This window comes from Corvus hawaiiensis, chromosome 5 (genome assembly GCF_020740725.1).
Source record: "Corvus hawaiiensis isolate bCorHaw1 chromosome 5, bCorHaw1.pri.cur, whole genome shotgun sequence".
NCBI classification, from domain to species: Eukaryota; Metazoa; Chordata; class Aves; order Passeriformes; family Corvidae; genus Corvus; species Corvus hawaiiensis.
This window is the reverse complement of record NC_063217.1, coordinates 24,052,233-24,069,353: the sequence shown is the minus strand read 5'-3', so window position 1 is coordinate 24,069,353 and position 17,121 is coordinate 24,052,233. Positions and strand designations below refer to the sequence as shown.

The 17,121-nt window shown below is 40.7% G+C and overlaps 2 protein-coding genes across 2 annotated transcripts in view; one reads left to right on the top strand and one right to left on the bottom strand.

The window, feature by feature from the left end:
- UBE2K (ubiquitin conjugating enzyme E2 K) overlaps positions 1 to 8,384 on the bottom strand; it is a 44,562-nt gene extending 36,178 nt beyond the window's left edge. The window contains exon 1 of the mRNA XM_048303484.1: positions 8,303 to 8,384. Within this exon, the coding sequence (XP_048159441.1) occupies positions 8,303 to 8,365 (63 nt within the window). The 5' untranslated portion in view covers positions 8,366 to 8,384. The remainder of the gene's footprint in view (positions 1 to 8,302) is intronic.
- SMIM14 (small integral membrane protein 14) overlaps positions 8,355 to 17,121 on the top strand; it is a 55,471-nt gene continuing 46,704 nt past the window's right edge. Inside the window, exons 1-2 of the mRNA XM_048303485.1 lie at positions 8,355 to 8,668; positions 9,183 to 9,270. Of these exons, the coding sequence (XP_048159442.1) occupies positions 8,355 to 8,668; positions 9,183 to 9,270 (402 nt within the window). The remainder of the gene's footprint in view (positions 8,669 to 9,182; positions 9,271 to 17,121) is intronic.

Below are 17,121 nucleotides of genomic sequence, written 5' to 3'. Positions count from 1 at the left end.
CTGTTTAAGTAAAATATGGACTAATGTACTTGTGGGTTTGAGGTTTTTCCACCCTTCCTAAAACACTTTATAGAAGTATTTTAGAATCTGAAGGTATGTTACCTTAAACTTGCCTTTTTTAAAGTAACTAGACTTACAGTCTTTCATTAGTCTTTCTCCATGAACTGTTGATCATACTGACTAACAATGAATAAAAACAATGAAATAATGAACTTCAGTTAGTTTCTTATGTGTTTGGTGACAAGGTAGATAGAACAGCCCCTATTAGCAATCCAACACAAGAATGATAGACAGGATGAGCTCAGCTCTCTCAGACACTGGCATGGCCAAACTGGAGTTATACTGCAGGACTGACTTTTACAGTGTCCAATAAAGCATAAGGACTGAATGAAGCTTCTTCTGTAGCCATGGATATTCACAGTAGCTCCCTCCTGGGCAGACACTTTGAAGGATGGACAGGAGCAATCCATGACCTTAGCACAATTCTGTTGCTATATACTAGACTAACAAACACAGATCTGGTCCTCAAACAGAGTTATTTTTGCTGCTCACAGAGAAACTTTATTTATGATGCAGATATTATTTTGTTAAATACTCAGGGCAAGCATATTCAAGTGCTCCCAACTCAAATACTACAAATATTAACACTGATATAATCTCAAGGGAGAATGCTGGATAAGTCAAGAGTGCAGAAGTGGACTACATTCATCTCAGAATATTCAGTGATTCTGTGAAACATCCCTAGAGTGCCATCTAGAATATTATTTGCCAAAATTCCTACTCTTTGCCATAAAAGAACTAAATTGATTCATTTTTATAAATCTGAATTGCAGCAGTTTTACTCAGCTTGTCAAAGACAAAAAGATAGACTGCATTTTAATGACAAACTTTACCCTTAGGCATTTTCTCAATTTAATACCAGCAGCAATTATTAGTGTAAAAGTGATGAAGTATAATAATGACAACTGTCCTTATTAGGACTGTGAAATCTAGGAAGCTAGAAAACATTTAACAGGTAAATAAATTTAAGAACTACCCTAAGTACCTGCACTAGCTTAATGCAAAATAAAGACCACTGGATTGTTAACCAGCACTTTCTTGCAATTTATATTAACATAAATTTACTACGATAAAATGTTAACTTTATTTAAATCTCATACTACGTAAAATGAACTAACCTTAGGACTCTTACACTTCTTTCCTATTAAAGCCAAACTCCTGGAAACAAGCACAGAAGAATGAATGGAATCAGTAAAGGATTGGCTAATTTCTAGCACTGCTTCAGGTCCACAAAGGGCTGTGATCAGAGGGTACCATAATCAGCTACAGTCTATCCCCTCCTGCTAAACTGACTAACCCACTCCTGTAAACAGGGACTGCTCTCTTTCCTTAGGTTTATACAACATTACCAAAGACAACCAAATGAGTCTGACTCCAATGAAGACGTAAGTTTTTCTTTTTTTGTTTTCCACTTACTCCCAATATCTTTAGGATTCTGCCAGCTGATATGTAGACCACTCACTAGAAATCTGGACCCAACCAGATACAAGTTAATATGAAAAAATGTCACTAACTGAACACAGAAAAAAACAACAGATCTTGCCTTCTCTGCACAAATATTCCCACTGACAGTACTGGGCAAACTCATAGGTCTGGTCAAATGATCGCTGACATTATATGTTATATTTTAAATCACAGATTTGAGTAGTATTCATACTAGTTCTGATTAATACCTACATAATACTGATCCTAAAAGTGCACTGAACTTGAAAAACAGCTATATGGTTCGGGTAAAGAGGCATTAAACTACAAATAACCTAATAATTCTGAAAGATCATCCCAGAAGCGAGAATAACAGGCTGTTTTCTCAACCCTTACGGACAAACTTGTTTGATGGCAAAGACCTACAGAACAATTCTCCATTATTTTCAGTACAAACTAGACGATATAACCAACACACCACAGACAGAATTAAGAAAACCAAAGACGCACAGTAATGGCATTTCACTATCCTTTTTATGTAATTACATAAAACAGGTCTAAACCTTGTCTTGCCTAAAAGTGTCGGCATGGCTAAAATCACAGTAGACAAAAATTATTTCTGGCAATGTACAAAAGATCCCACAAACAACTATTTTAAAGTTAAGAAAATCTTCACATTTCAGAAGAATGAAGCTTAAAGAAGCAGTACAAATCTCACATTTGCTCCACCTTCAGGGATCCAAACCAGAACTTGTTCAACATAAAAACCCTTAAAGCTTTGCATCTACCAGAAAAGTTCAGCCTCCATTTTGAAAATGAAGAGGATTCATTATTGTCCTACAATAGAAAAAACTTTTGAACGAAAAAGAAATGGTCTACTTTAAAATTTTTCAATTTATTTACAGGGGAGGGTTTTGCCAGATGTGGTGGCAGAGCTGGAACCCTTGTATGTTTTCTTTGACAAACAGAAACAAAACAGTAATTAAAAACCAAACTTATACTAGAGATTCGGTAATCACGCAAGTTGAGACAGCTGGGTAGCTTCTAGTCCCTACCTCCTGCCCCAAGCAGGTCTAATATGAGCAGATTGTTCAAGAATTTGTTGAATTTTGAACAACTCCAAGGACAGAGATTCTCCAATCTTGCTGATCACACTGCTTAAATGTTTGACTATTATAGCTGTAATTTTTTTCCCCACTGTCTAGTCAGAAATTCCCATGTTCCAGCTTGTGTCTGTCACCCCTCACCATATTCCCATGCATTTCTGAGACAAGTCTGGCTACTCTCAAGAGCCTCTCATTAGGTATTTAGATGCAATAGGAAGATGTCCCTCTCAATAGTTCTCTCAACAACATCAACTCTTCCACCCTCGTCTCAGACCTTGTGCTCCAGTCCCTTACCCACCTTGATGGTGTTCTGCTGAGTTCATTTCGGTATGTATCTGGACACAGAACACTACACACGGTCTCACAAGCACAGAACAGAGGTGAAGAATCACTTCGCACAACCCACTGACTATATTCTTGCTAACCCACTATGTGGTTGGACTTCTTTGCCACCATCATGTTCAACTTGCTCTTCACTAGGTCATGAAGTTCTTTTCCTGCTAGACTGCTTCATTTCCAGTCAGTCTCCAGACTGCATGTATGGATGCATGGAGTTACATTCTCCCAGGTGCAGGACTTGGCACCTACCTCAGCTGAGCTTCAAAAAGTTCCTGCCAGGACATTCGTTTCTCCGGCCTACTAAGATCCCTTTTTGCATAGCAGCCCCAAGCTCCAGTGTGCTGAAACCCCCCCTCACACACATTTTTTTAATCATACACAAGCCTTCTGAAAGACTGAGGAGAAACTGGTACCGACATAATAATGACAGTTTAAATGTTCTTATGTTTATACTTTTTTTACCTTTACACCTTCTAATAGACTAAGCACCCTCAAGCTTTATTCACACAAAGAGTTGCCCTAGTTTTGCCTGGTACAGAGTTATTTTTTTTCCTAGTAGCTTGTACAGGACTGAGCTTTGGATTTAGTCTGAGAATAATGTTGATAACACATTGATGTTGCTGACTACTGCTTACTCTAAGTCAAGGACTTTTTAGTTTCCTATGCTGTGCCAGCGAGCACACGCACAGGAAGCCAGGAGGGTGCATGGCCAGGACAGCTGACCCAAACTGGCCAAAGGGATATTCCATCCCAAAGAATCAGTATAGAAACTGAGGGGGGATTGGCTGGGAGCTGCTGATTGCTGCTAAGGGATGGGCTGGGAACAGCTGATGAACAATTGCACTGTGCATCCCTTGTCGTTCTCTGGTTTTATTCCTCTCTCTCTTTGTCATCTCCATTATTATTATTATTATTATATTTTACTTTATTTCAATTATTAAATTGCTCTTAACACATGGGTTTTACCTTTTTCCAATTCTCCTTCATAACCCATTGTGGGGAGTGGGGCATCTGATTGAGCAGCTGCACGATACCTAGCTGCCCACTGGGATTAAACAATGACAACAATCCCACTGCACTCACTAAACCTCTACCGGCTTCAATGTGACTATTCTTAACAGTTCAAAAGCTAAGCACATGTATCAGCATAAAATGGATACTGTTTAAAAAAAAATGTTGCTGACTCAGGAACCATAATAGAAGACATCTCATTCTTATAAACACCTGCATTGATCCTACATGATAAATAGGAAGAAAAACAAGAATCCTACTAACACTAAAGCACAACTACAACTAAAAGTTTCCACATTGGTGAATTCAGTATCTAGCACCCAAGACTGCCCAAATATAAGCAAACTAAAGCAGTGAAGTTTATCTGAGTCTGAAGATCAAATATCTACGGCTTTTCCAAACAGCAAGAAATTTTCAGAGATGTTACTTAGTATCTTACTATATACTGACATAAATCACAAGACCACTACAGGCAATGATAAAGCCAACACCACAGCTACTCACTAGGTTTTTACAAGTCTAAGAGAGGTATGGCAGACTACAGTTATTTTTCCCTTCTCTTTCACCTGTAAATCACTGAAACACATACAAGATTCCAAAACAAACACTCACTTCCTTCTTGGAAATTAAGTACTTGAAGTTTTTGTTATTAACCCACTATCTTCACTTGAACGCTGTTTTGGGTTCAAGCAAGTTACAAATTTCAACTGCTACTTCTTCAGATATCTGTTCATGAAGATAGTCATATTCCGTAAATGCAGCTGAGTTTAATTTACTCTCAGCTTTACCTGGATTTACCTGCCATAAATGTCTGTCTTTTCTCTTTAGTAAGAGAAGATGGTAGATACACCAGCAATTCTCTTCTTGCTAAAAGGAAGCTATGTTTCCCAATGTGTTACCTTCAGTATGTGATTAGAGTTTTCACGGCAAAAGGTATCAATTAGGAGAAATCACCTTATATTTCCACATGATAAAAGAAAGCGGATGGCCAGTTAAATATTGAATCCTTCAATTCTAGCATAGTATAATTTTTTTTAAGTGAAACACTGATGCTTTATTAAAATACAAAAACAAGTCACACATAATGTTTAACATACCTAATCAATTACAATACATCTGAGCATCAGTCAATGTGTTTCTATTCATTATTAAATGCCAGACAAGTTCTCCCTCTCATAAGATAGCTGGTTATAAACAGAGAACAGGTAAGGATGTGGCTACCCACTGCAGCATTCTAGTAACTTAATTTTAAAATAATACCAGCTAACCTTCACTAAAACTTTTTCCTACTTAGTAAAAGCAGGATACTATTCTCCTTCCAACTCTTTATTGGTTTCTCCATCATGCTGCAGCTTCACACTTTTGTTAAAAATACACTTTGCCGCTTAGAATTTCAGCCCATAAAGTGAACAAAATAACAGATTAACGAAATGACTGAATAAGAAAAGAGATAAAGTGGAACATCTGATCCCTTGCCTACACATATTTAACCAGTCAAGTTACTACCTAGACTAACTCAACTTCATCTTTGTTACAGATGCACAATACTTCAGCTACCTCAGAATTGTAAAGCTTTCTCCACACACAAACGTAAAAAGTTTTTAAATCATACTTTAGAAAGCACTCCTGACAAAGAAACTTTAGTTAGTTTTATCTATTTAATTCAAATATTTAAGAGATGCAAAGTTACAAGTATCTCTCTTAAATGAACAATACCCTACTTCTTAATGCCATGTTTATAATAAAACTAGAAATAATAAAGCAAGCAGAGCAGAAACACTTTTCTCTTGCTCAAGTGTGAAAAGACTTTAAATACTTTTACAAAGCACTCAAGAAGTCCCAGACTAAACTTAAAAATATGAAAGATCCTTCATCTCTTATCTGTAAACCAGAGAGCAAGGCAGTATTTCACATTTTAGTTATTTCCCAGAAATTACATTTAAGTCAAGGAAACAGAAAGTGCTAAGTAATATGAAAAGTATATTTAGTCCTGAGTAGCAAGAATCATAGATCCTTATCATATCAAGGATAAACACACTTTACAGAATTCTTTCTTCATTTGGAATTTAGTGCTTCCAATACATACTTCATATGCAGAAGAAATTAACTGCCATCCAGCTGCTCCCTTTTACAAACACTTCTGGTTCCACCACTCTATTTCAGCATAAACGTAATGGAAGAAGACAGAGAACAAACTTCCTATATACTTTTCTCCCTGTGTGCCTATCCTCTTCCCAGGCATTTGTGCTCCTACTGCATCTACAATGAAACAGGGGGGGCTGCTCTTCGAGTAGTTCAAAGCATTAAATCAATAATAATTTAAGAACAGATAATGTGAGCCACTTTGCCTTCAGAGAGGGACTTACAAACTTCTAAACAACAAATATAGGATTGCCATTCATTAAAAAGATTTATTTCTTTTTAAAGAAACCAGATTTAATAATAATTTTAGTAAATAGTAAGAAAACTCCTTTTTTTGTTTTGTGATTTGTAGTATTTAGGTGGACCTTCATTCATCATCTCACTCCGTATGTTTTTACACTCAGCGATATTGACACCATAGTTTGACTGCCCTGGAACGTACAAACATTCAAAAAAACTTTGCTTGCAACTTTGATAACCATTGAGTAATGCTGAAATTTTGCATACAAGACATGGGAGTTCGTATAGTCTGTAAATAGCAATTTTATACATACTCATACATCACCATGACACTCATGTAGCTTGCTAATGGCAGAAGAAAAAGAAATATCAAGAGTCTGCTGTACTATAATTTTGAAATTCCATTAATTGAATTTCATAAGAATTATGACCTTTTTTCTGGCTACCTTTAGGCAGCTCAAAGGCTATTTTATAATAATATTCATTTCCAAAATTCTGTAACTGAACCCTGCAGACTAAACAAACAGAAATGATCAAAAATGTGCACACTGGAATCAACCTTTACAGTAAGAAAATTTACTGTGGACCTCCCCCAGAACCTGTGTAAGTTAAGGCTTCTTTTTCTTCCTACATAAAGCAAAGGGAAAGGGTTTTGAAGCCTCTAGACAGCACTTCCAAATAGACTTCTTTGTTTCCACAGTATCAGCTGGTTATATGGGGTATGAGGTCTACATTCTCTAGCTTTGGTATAAAGGTATCCACCTAGAAATTTCTCTTGGTCTACATGCAATTCTGTATTGCTGTGCAATAGCTTTGCAAAACCAGCCTGGGCTCTAAAGGCAGCTGTAAAACAAGGCCCTTACATTTTTCTAGGGGCTAGTTCAAGCTGCATAGCAACAATGTTGCTACCACACAATTTAAAAGTACATCAACTACTGCTACCCTAAACGTGTTTTCCTTAAGCCATTAGCACTTTTCAAAAATTATCCTCTCACTTTTTTCTCAGTGAATATGTCCAGATTTGCAAAACACCAGCTTTAAGAGTTACATATTCACATTAATATTTCACAAGCATCTAACCTGCAACATCATCCCAAGTAGGACGACAATGACGACACAACCATTAAAACCCATCTGGCTGATGTCCACCAACTCAGACACAGACATAGCAAAAGCTGTATTAATGCAACCCTGCAAACACTGCTATATATTCCCCCAAACTGATCAGAACTTCTTTACTGCTGCCCTGAAAGTAATCAGCCTCTCTTACTGACCACCATATACCTCTGAACATACTGATCAGGAAACGAGGTAACATGACTGAAATGAGTGAGGCTTTAAAAGCATCCATCTGAAGGTGAGTAACCCTGCAGTGGGATAAAGGAAGTTCTGTATACAGGGAAGCTAAATGGGGGTTTAATGGCAACCGCTAAAAAAAACCAAATATTAAACCCGCACCCTGCAGCCTCTGGCACTGGCGAGCCAAACGGGTCAGCTGAAAGGGATGTGCGGGATCACGTACCCCCACATTGCCCTCCTCAATCCACCTCATCCATCCCTCCCGGCCCTCCCGGTGCCGCGCGGGCGGACGCGGGAGGGCGCGTGCCGGGGGTCCCCGCGGAGGCTGGGCCGGCCCCACCCGCCCCGCCCCGTGGCCTCCGGCCTGGCGGCGCTCCCGAGCACCGACCGCCAGGAGCCCTCGCCGGGGGCCGGCCCTCCCGGCCTCCTCGGGCCCCGCCGCCAAGCTTTCTGCGACCCCCTCCTCCTCCTCATCCCAACGGCTGGCGGGCCCCGTTTCCCCGGGAATCGCCATTCCCCTCCCAGAGGCCGTGGGACGGGCCCACCTCCAGCACGGGGAGGTGGGGCCGAGGGGGGTGCGGGGTCCCCGCGAAGGCCGGCAGGGCGCCCGCACCGTCCCCCGCTGCCCACGCTCACACGGGGGAGGGTGGCGGCGCGCAGGGGGAGGGGGGAGAGGCTCTGACCTCTTCGCTCTTCAGCACCTCCTTGAACTCCCGCTTGATCCTCTGCACCGCGATGTTGGCCATCTCCGCAGCGGGCACCCCTCGCCCCCTCCGCGCCGGGCCCAGCGAGCTCCACCGCCGCTCCGCTGGAGAACTCCCGGCCCTACCAAAATGGCGCCCGCGCCGAGCATGCGCGATAGGGCCACCGCCGCTCCTCAGGAGGGGCCGCGGGAGTGTGGCCGGAGCGGCACCGGGGCGGCGGCGGCGGCGGCGGCGGGGTCGTGCCGGGCCGGGCCGGGCCGGGCGTCCGCGGCTGGATGCTGTCGATGGGGTGGTTGCGGCCCGGGCGTTCTCGGCCGCCACCTCCCCGCTGACCCCGAAGAAAGGGTGCGCTGCCCACCTGTGGAGGCGCAGGGGTTCGCCCCGCTGGCCTCCCACCCGGCCGTCCCGGGAGACACCTGCCCCGAGCCGCTCGCCGTGTCACTGGCCGGGCGGGCCCGTGGCGAGAGCGTGAGGAGACACCTTGTCAGGCAGAGCCCCGCCGCGGGAGGGCCCCGGGGCAGAGCTGAGGCCGTTGCGTTGTCATGGCTCCCGCCCGGCCCTTTACCCGCAGTGGGGTGAGCCCTGAGGCAGCGGGCCGGTGAAGGGGTGAAGGAGCACTCTTGGGAGGGCTGGGCCGGGTCCGCGGTAGCGGGAGAAATGTCTGAGGTGTCGCTGAGGAAACAGCTGGCTCAAGGAGCAGCTGGTATGTCTTCTGGTGAAGCCCCCGAGCAAAAAGAACCAGGGGGCTCTCATGTAACTTAAGAATCTGCCCACCTGGGCCCATAACGGCGGTTCTCTCTATTTTTTCCCCTTATGCTCGGCAGAGGAAAATGTTATTCTTTACACATCTCTCTCCCAGACCTGCTCCTCGTCCTCTTCCCCCCTCCCCCTGGAGACGCTGGTGCCTCCTCACACGGGGCCTGGGGAACTTGCAGGCCCAGGAACAGGTAACTTACGGGGAACAGTGAAAGGAACTGCTTATTTTCACGGATTTTGCTACAGTATTTTAAAAGTAGAGTAAAAGGCAAAGGTCACCCCAGTCTAATAGGCATTTTATCGCAGAAGCAAACACGGGCACCCACAGATGTTGCTTCTGTTCTGAAGTAGGGTAACTGACCATAACTTCTAACCTGAGGTGTGTAACATAAGGTATGCTATCGAAGAGCATAGATAGATTTTCAGAGGGGAACATGAGATTGCATTTTGAACTGTTGTTTATTCAGGAACCAGAGGCTTTCAAGACATTAAGGTTTACAGAAACATTTTATAGGGCCCCATTTTAACGGTGCAGTGCAGGACAACGTACAACATAGACATTTATCTCAACAAATGTCAGCTTCTGGTAGGGCTGTTTTCTGCAAGTGCTGTTCATTTATCTCCATTAGTATACACAGCATTTTGACTCATATGCACAATAAAGAAAGTATAGGCCCAAGCAACAAAAAAATAAATAAATTTTAAAAATCTGTCAACTATATACAGATGCATATAGTCCTTTTAATGTGTTTACTCTTCCCCTGTAGTTTGACTGGGAAAAGTTCATTTTTCTGCAAAAATGTTGTACCATGTGCATCTGTTCATCAAATTAGTTCTTTTTCAGATTAAAACTTTTAAATGTATTACACAATCCAGTTTTTCAGCTGAGGTTTTCAGTACATTTATGAAAAGGACCATTTTGCAGTAGGCCTGGTTTGTTTTTAATGACTTACAGTGTGATCTTGGACCTTCATCTTGAGAATAATTTAGACATCCAAGTTCCACTGATGTGTCTTAAATTCCTTTTGAGGAGGTAGGTCACGACTTTTCTGTGCCATTGGCTCTCACCAACAAAGAAAGGATAATAACTCTTTTTTCCCTCTTAGATGAAAGTTAGGTTTATAGAGTGCTGAGCAACTATGAGTACTATAGACAAAAATAATACAGGTAGTACATAAAATCTCCAGGTTAAATCCTTCATGTCTTTTCAGGCAGCTCATAGAAAGAAGCTAAGCTCCCAATATTCAGATTTTGCTCTGAATGGAGTGGAAAACATGACCTTTATCAAGTGTCAAAATCCTTTGTGTTCCTGTGAGTATGCTTTTATGTTATAGGTAGTAGACATCCAGTAACAGCCATGGTAAAGGGCAGTGATTTTGCCTGGTTTGTACCTAGGTTCATTTCCATGTGCTCATTTGGATTACGAATGTCAGAGCCTGTTACTGCAAAAATGAAATTAATATGAATTAATGTATCTCTTTTCCTCGGTATACCGTATTCCTTTCCCTTGTCCTTAAATAGGCATTTTTCACTTACCTCACAACTGTTTCATATTCACCATATACTGTGTTAATTTTCTCTTTGCTGAAAGACAGATATAAAAAGGCTTTTTGGCTGGTAGAACAGAGTAGTGGTGAGTTTTGCCAGGATCAAAATCTACATAAAAATCAGTACCTTACATAATCAGCATGCTGGGAGTATCATTTATACCTCCTATACTGTTCTGTAATTTATTATATTTTACTATTTTACAGAAGAATCTACAGGGTTTTAGGGTAGAACAGGACCATAGACTTCGAATAGGTGTTTTGGGGGTTGGTTTGGCTTGGGGGGAACAGGGGTGTTGGGTTGGTTGGTTTGTCTGTTGTTTTATTTTTGCTTTATTAAAAAAGAAAATTCTTAGACAAAAAATGAGAACATAGCCTCTTTGTGTGATTTCAGTGACTTCCATGTCTGACTCCCTAATATATTTTATGGTATGTTGATAATAAACCCCTGAATTAAGTTCTCATTAGTCTTTTGCCCTTAGGAAAATCCATACACAAAATGTACAGCTGTAGTCCATTGAATATAGCTCATTTTTTGAATTTAAAAAATTTGTAGTATATATGATTTCAGGAGATAGTTCTTTCATTGATCCTATCATCATTTTAGTCTCATACTGAACAGTTCTTTCAACATCAGCTTTTACAAGCTGGCTGCAGATTGGTTTATGCTTTTGCCCATTGGTGTTGATCACAACTAATAGAGTGGGAGATACTCAGAATTGTATCTATGCATTGTTTATTATGCTTGGCATATTATTTTGAAATACTTCTGGAAGTGGGAGCAGATGATACGGTGTATTAAATGAAGTTCAAACTACGTAAGATTATTGCAGGAGGAAAGTTGAGAGGATCAGTGCCTATAATGTAAGGTCAGTGGTTGTAAGGCCTCAGCCCAAGTTCTCAATATGGAAAGACTAACAATATTCGCTAGCCAGTGCTAGGATAACCGAACATCCTAAACACCGTGTCATTTCCCATGTAAGATGGGAAGTACTGTCTGTCATGCAGCCTATATGTAGGAAACAGCTCCCCACATTTTCATGGAAAAGTGGCTATGGTTCATGCAAACTTTGTGTGCATTGGACTCACTTGCTGTACATCCAGTATAGTCACCATGTGTATGGTTCTTCTCTCTCTCAGACTATGGATGCCCCTAGCCCCAGTGTACTGACTGGGGACTCCAAGATGCTTATGACAGCATTAAGTATGATTTACTTTCTGTTCAAGTTAAGATTCTTGGTGATCTTTTTCTCATTTCAATATTTTCCTAATTTTATTCTTTTCATATCAATAGGACATTTTTCTAGTAGAATTACTTAGAGAAAATTTGGAATTATTGAGATTGTCCCCTGTGATTAGAGGAAAATGAGGTTTTTGAAACAATAACTTTCCAGTATGCAGAATTCTATTCCTCTTTTACTGTTTTATGTCTTGCATAACAAAACTACCACCTCCTCATCTTGGCTTCTTTAGTTTAGAAAAATCAAAAATGTCAGGCTTGATCTTCTCTCATTGTTGCTGGAGGATTACTTATTGGAGAGGAAAGCTATCTCAAGAGATATGTATATTGATTTCAGTCCTTTTAGAAACGGGTTGAACTTGTAGCATTTTTAATTCTTATTTTATTTATTTCATGGGATATCCATATAAGGATTAACTTTACAGGCTTTGTTAGTATTAGATTATATGCACTTTGCTTTGAAATGTTTGTATGCTCATTTATAATAATGCTTTATTTTTTAAAAAGGCAACAAATAATATTCATATAACTAGGTTATTTTTAAATTTAACCTTCGTTTTCCACGAAAGGTAGACTATAGCTCTCTATGATCCCAGCTTTTAACAGAGAAATGCAGAAATTGTCTTTTTTATCTGCGTATCATTCAGCCCATTTCGGAGACTAAGAATAAATTTAGCCAGCACGTTTATTGTCTGTCATATTGTGTTCCTATTGTGGCAGCGTCTGGATGATTCAACTTATCCTGGAGATTAGCGTTATCACAAAAATAACTAACTGGTCGTGCAAGTTGACCGAGTTCTAAGATGTCATCTTAACTTTCCTGTTCCTCCTATAGGTGTCCATGTCCGGTTGCGTGGCCAGGTGTAAGAGTGCCCTCTCCTGGGTGGAACAGGGCAGTTTGCCTTGTTCGACTGAGACCGATCCCTCTGTTGGGAAGCTTTCTTTGCCTTACAAATAACTCATGTTACTGTCACTGCCTTGTCCAGCCGTACCTGTAGGAGTTCTGTAGGCAGAAATGCCAAAACCAGTAGAACAGAAATTGTTTGGTGTTCAGGAAGAGAGGGGAAGTATTCACTCAAGATGCCTGCACTTACCAAATTATAGTTTTCATGTCATTAGCAGATTAAATATATATGCATTAAAAGGCAGTAAGGGTTCTAACTAAATATTAGAGTGATGTGAAGTCACTCAGGTTGAATTCATATGATGCAATTCATCTGAATTAGTGGAGTTAGATCATAGTTTCATAGAAAGGTACAAAAGGGAGTTAGAGCTGCCTTAAAAGGCCAGCTGGATAGCTTTTCCTGGCCAGCTGGACATTATCTTCTCCTCATGGCCTTAGGATTTGTGACTGAATAAAAAATGCTACTATTTTAATGACTGTAGGGGCTAAATTCAGATCCAGACTGATACTCAGAAAACCTCTATTTTATAAAAGTCATCAGGACTGAAGTATATCAGTCTTTTAGCTAGAAGCTTAAATTTGTTGTTCAGTGCAGTGGTAGCTAGGGAAGTGCTTAAATGCAGCAAGTAAGTTAGAGAGAAGATAAAATGGCATTAATATTTTGAAGTGATTGTTTGAGGGTGGAGTTAGAGTTGCTCATTAGGAGATCTGAGTTTGGAATTAGAACTAGAGCAGCAAATAATTGTGAAGCAGTAATTGAATGAATTTGGGAATCCAGAATAAATGAAAGATAAACCCACTTCCTTTGGTAGTGGTCTTTAATTGCTGAAATATTTTCATGTTCCTAACAATGTAGATAAGCAGACTGCTGGGAAGCTCACTGTGTATAAGTGGTCCAACTGCCATCATATATATCAAATTTGTGTCTCTGGGATGGTTCCACCTGGCTTTCTGTATTTTCATTTGAGCAGATAGGCATCACTTAATTCAGGGAGTGTATGTTGCAAACTCATCTCCTAAATCACTGCTGCATCTTCTCGGGAGAAAAGGATGAGACTGGACACCTTTCCTCTTAATGTACATAACCTGAGACATAGAGCCATCAATGCAGGCTGCAGAGATGGATTAAGCTCCTGCAGGCAATAGTCTTATGAAGTACATGTGGTCCCACCTCAAAAAAGGTTTCCAGCTGTAAGAGAATATGGATTAAAGATGTATGAATAACCACGGTGTAATACAAGAATATGTGCAATAAAATGAGAAATCTACTAGAAGCCAAGCCACAGAGACAACATACTCCAGCATACTTTACATATCAATTGTTAAGAATTCCTTCAATGATCTCTCTGTTTTGTAAAGCATGAGACTTTTTAGGGATCCTGAAAGGTTGGACTAATAAAAAAACAATCTGGAGCTCTTGAATTCAGCTATTATTGCTTGGTCCAGCAATTTTTGATTCTGAGGGTTTTGGAAAATTGTATCTAGAATTTGAACTTACTTCTAATGATGGCCATTTTGCTAAACTACAGTATAATCTGTCATGATGGGCACCAAATCCACAACTGATGGAAGTCTTTTGGAACTGTCTACAACAAAAATTTACAAAATAGTGAAGTTTGTCAGAGATCATCCAGAAAGAGCTCAGCTGTGACAGATGGGTAATTTATCAGGCTCTGTTGTTGTAGATATGTTGATACCATCCTAAAATAGCTGCATTTTGGAGATTAGAACAATTTTGTATTAGGAAAAACATCCCAATTTTTCTATTGATCTTATTACAGTAGAATAATAATTTAGAGTTAAATCCTTAAGTCTAAATCCCTAGTCAGTGTTTGCACCACAGGTCTGTAAAAAAAAGTTAATTGAACAGCATTTGAAATCATAGAAACCAGTAAGGATCTGTTCAAGAATAGAAGTCAAGACAATCTGATTTGTTATTTTCCTAACCTGATTGTCTTCAGTTTGTCCATGTGGCTAGCAAGAACAGAGCACCTGGAAACTTACTAGAGAAAACTGAGAATAAAGTTAGTTTAAACAAACAAGGCTCAAATAGTGTTCTGTATTGAGTAATGTACAGTTTCCCTGAACACAGCAGATACAAGCCATTTCTCTGGTCTGTGGATTTCTGCCAGGCATGCAATGTTTCACAGAACAATATCTAGAAAATCCCTGCTATTCTGTGTGTCTTTCTTTTCAGTAATAGCATATGCCTTTGTTTAGGTGGAAGATCTAGTTCAGATGTAAGGGGTTTCTTGTCTTGAACATTTTTCTCAAATGAAGGCTAGTAATTATAGCTGTTTCAGTGAAGTATTATCCATCTCATAAAAATCCCTGTTACAGCTTTCCCATCTTTCTGACAGTGCAAAAAGATCACATGGTGAATTGGAACTAGCTTTTAAAGGCAGTATTCTTGACTGTGTCTTTCTTTCTCCTTGCTTAGTCATACTGGGAAATATTCAGGCATGCTGTACGATTGTCTCTCAAGATTTTGCAGATTCTAATTCTTAGTCCTAGGAATGTTATGACATTACGCTGTTGGTCCCTTCCCCAAATACAGAGCAGACATAAAAGATATTAACACTTCCTGCAGACATATTTATAGGTGCCATACTATATCATATTATCACTCATTCCAAATAATTTTACTCCCACAGAAATTGCAGTGAGAATGCTTTGCAGGTGTATCTGCTCCTGGGTTCCCTCTTAAGCGGCACAGTATCACAGAATCACAGCAGGATCAAGGTTGAAAGGCACCTTTTGAGATCATCTAGTCCACCTTTCCTGTCAAAGCGGGGTCAGCCAGAGCAGGTTGCCTCGCCAGGACCATGTCCATTTGAATATATTTATGGATATGAGACACCGCAGCCTTTGTGGGCAACCTCTTCCAGTGGTCAGTTGGCATCAGAATAAAGAAATGTTTTCATATGTTTAGCTCTTGTCCTGTCACTGGGCACCATTTTGAAGGGACTGGCTCAGTATTTTCTCTACAGAGGAGTTAGGCTTCTGCTATAATATTGCTTTGGCTTCCAATCTTTCCATTCTTCTTTTTCAGTAATTACCTTCAGTTTTAGAGATGTCATCTATGTCTAATAATTACCTTAGTAGCTTAACAAAATATAACCACAATAACCTGTTTAAACACCAAAAATGTAAATTCATATTTTCAAACACCAAAATGGTTTCCCTCAATCTGTATGGTGTTTTTGCAAAATTTATGAACTGTGAGTTCAGTTGAATTATAGAATGGTTTGGGTTGGAAGGTACCTTAAAGATCACCTGCTTCCAACCCCCTGTCATGGGTGACACTTTCCACTAGACCAGGTTACTCAGGGCCCTATTCAACCTGGCCTTGAGCACTTCCAGGGATGTGGCAGCCACAGCTTCTCTGGGCAACCTGTTCCAGTGCTTCACCACCCTCACAGTAAAAATTTCATCCTAATAAACCCATTGTAAAAAGTCTCTCCAGCCTTCTTGTAGGCCCCTTTTAGGTACTGGAAGGACACAATAAAGTCTCCCCCAAGCTTTCTCCAAACTGAACAGCTCTCAGCTGTTCCTCATAGGAGAGGTGCTCCATCATCTTCGTGGCTCTCCTTTGGACTCATTCCATCAGGTCCATGTCCTTCTTATGTTGGGGGACCCAAAGCTGGATGCAGCACTCCTGGTGGGGTCTCAGAAGAGCACAGTAGAGGGGATGAGTCATGTCCCTTGACCTACAGACCACACTTTTGATGCAGCCCAGGATACAATTGGCTTTCTGGGCTGCAAGCGCATGTTGCTGGGTCAAGTCCAGACTCTCATCCACTGGCACTCCCAAGTCCTTCTCAGCAGAGCTGCTCTCAATCCATTCTCCTCCCAGCCTGTATTTGTCCCTGGGATTGCCTTAATCTATGTGCAGGACCTTGCACTCAGCCTTGTTGAACTTCATGAGGTTTGCACAGACCCACCTTTCAAGTCTCTCAAGGTCCCTCAGGATGACACCCCTTCTCTCCAGTGTGTTGTTCGCACCACTCAGTTTGGTGTTGTCAGCAAACTTGCTGAGGGTATACTACAGAATTCTTTTTTCCTGACCAGACAGTGTTGTCAAGTTCTGTAAAGCCGAATTTTCTTTCTTATACTAAACCACTTGTAGGGTTTACAACTCCTCTTCAACAGGTGTGACATACTACAGCAAACATCCAGCTGCATCATACCACATCCTCAAACAAAATTTGTTTAAGAGCAAATGTGCACAAGTTAAAACCCTTGCATTTTGTCTATACAGATCTTGCCCAGCTGAGAGAGCAGTCATTTCTTGTACACTTGTCAATACTCATGTTCTCATATCCGAAGTAAAAGGTATGGTGGAATGTGC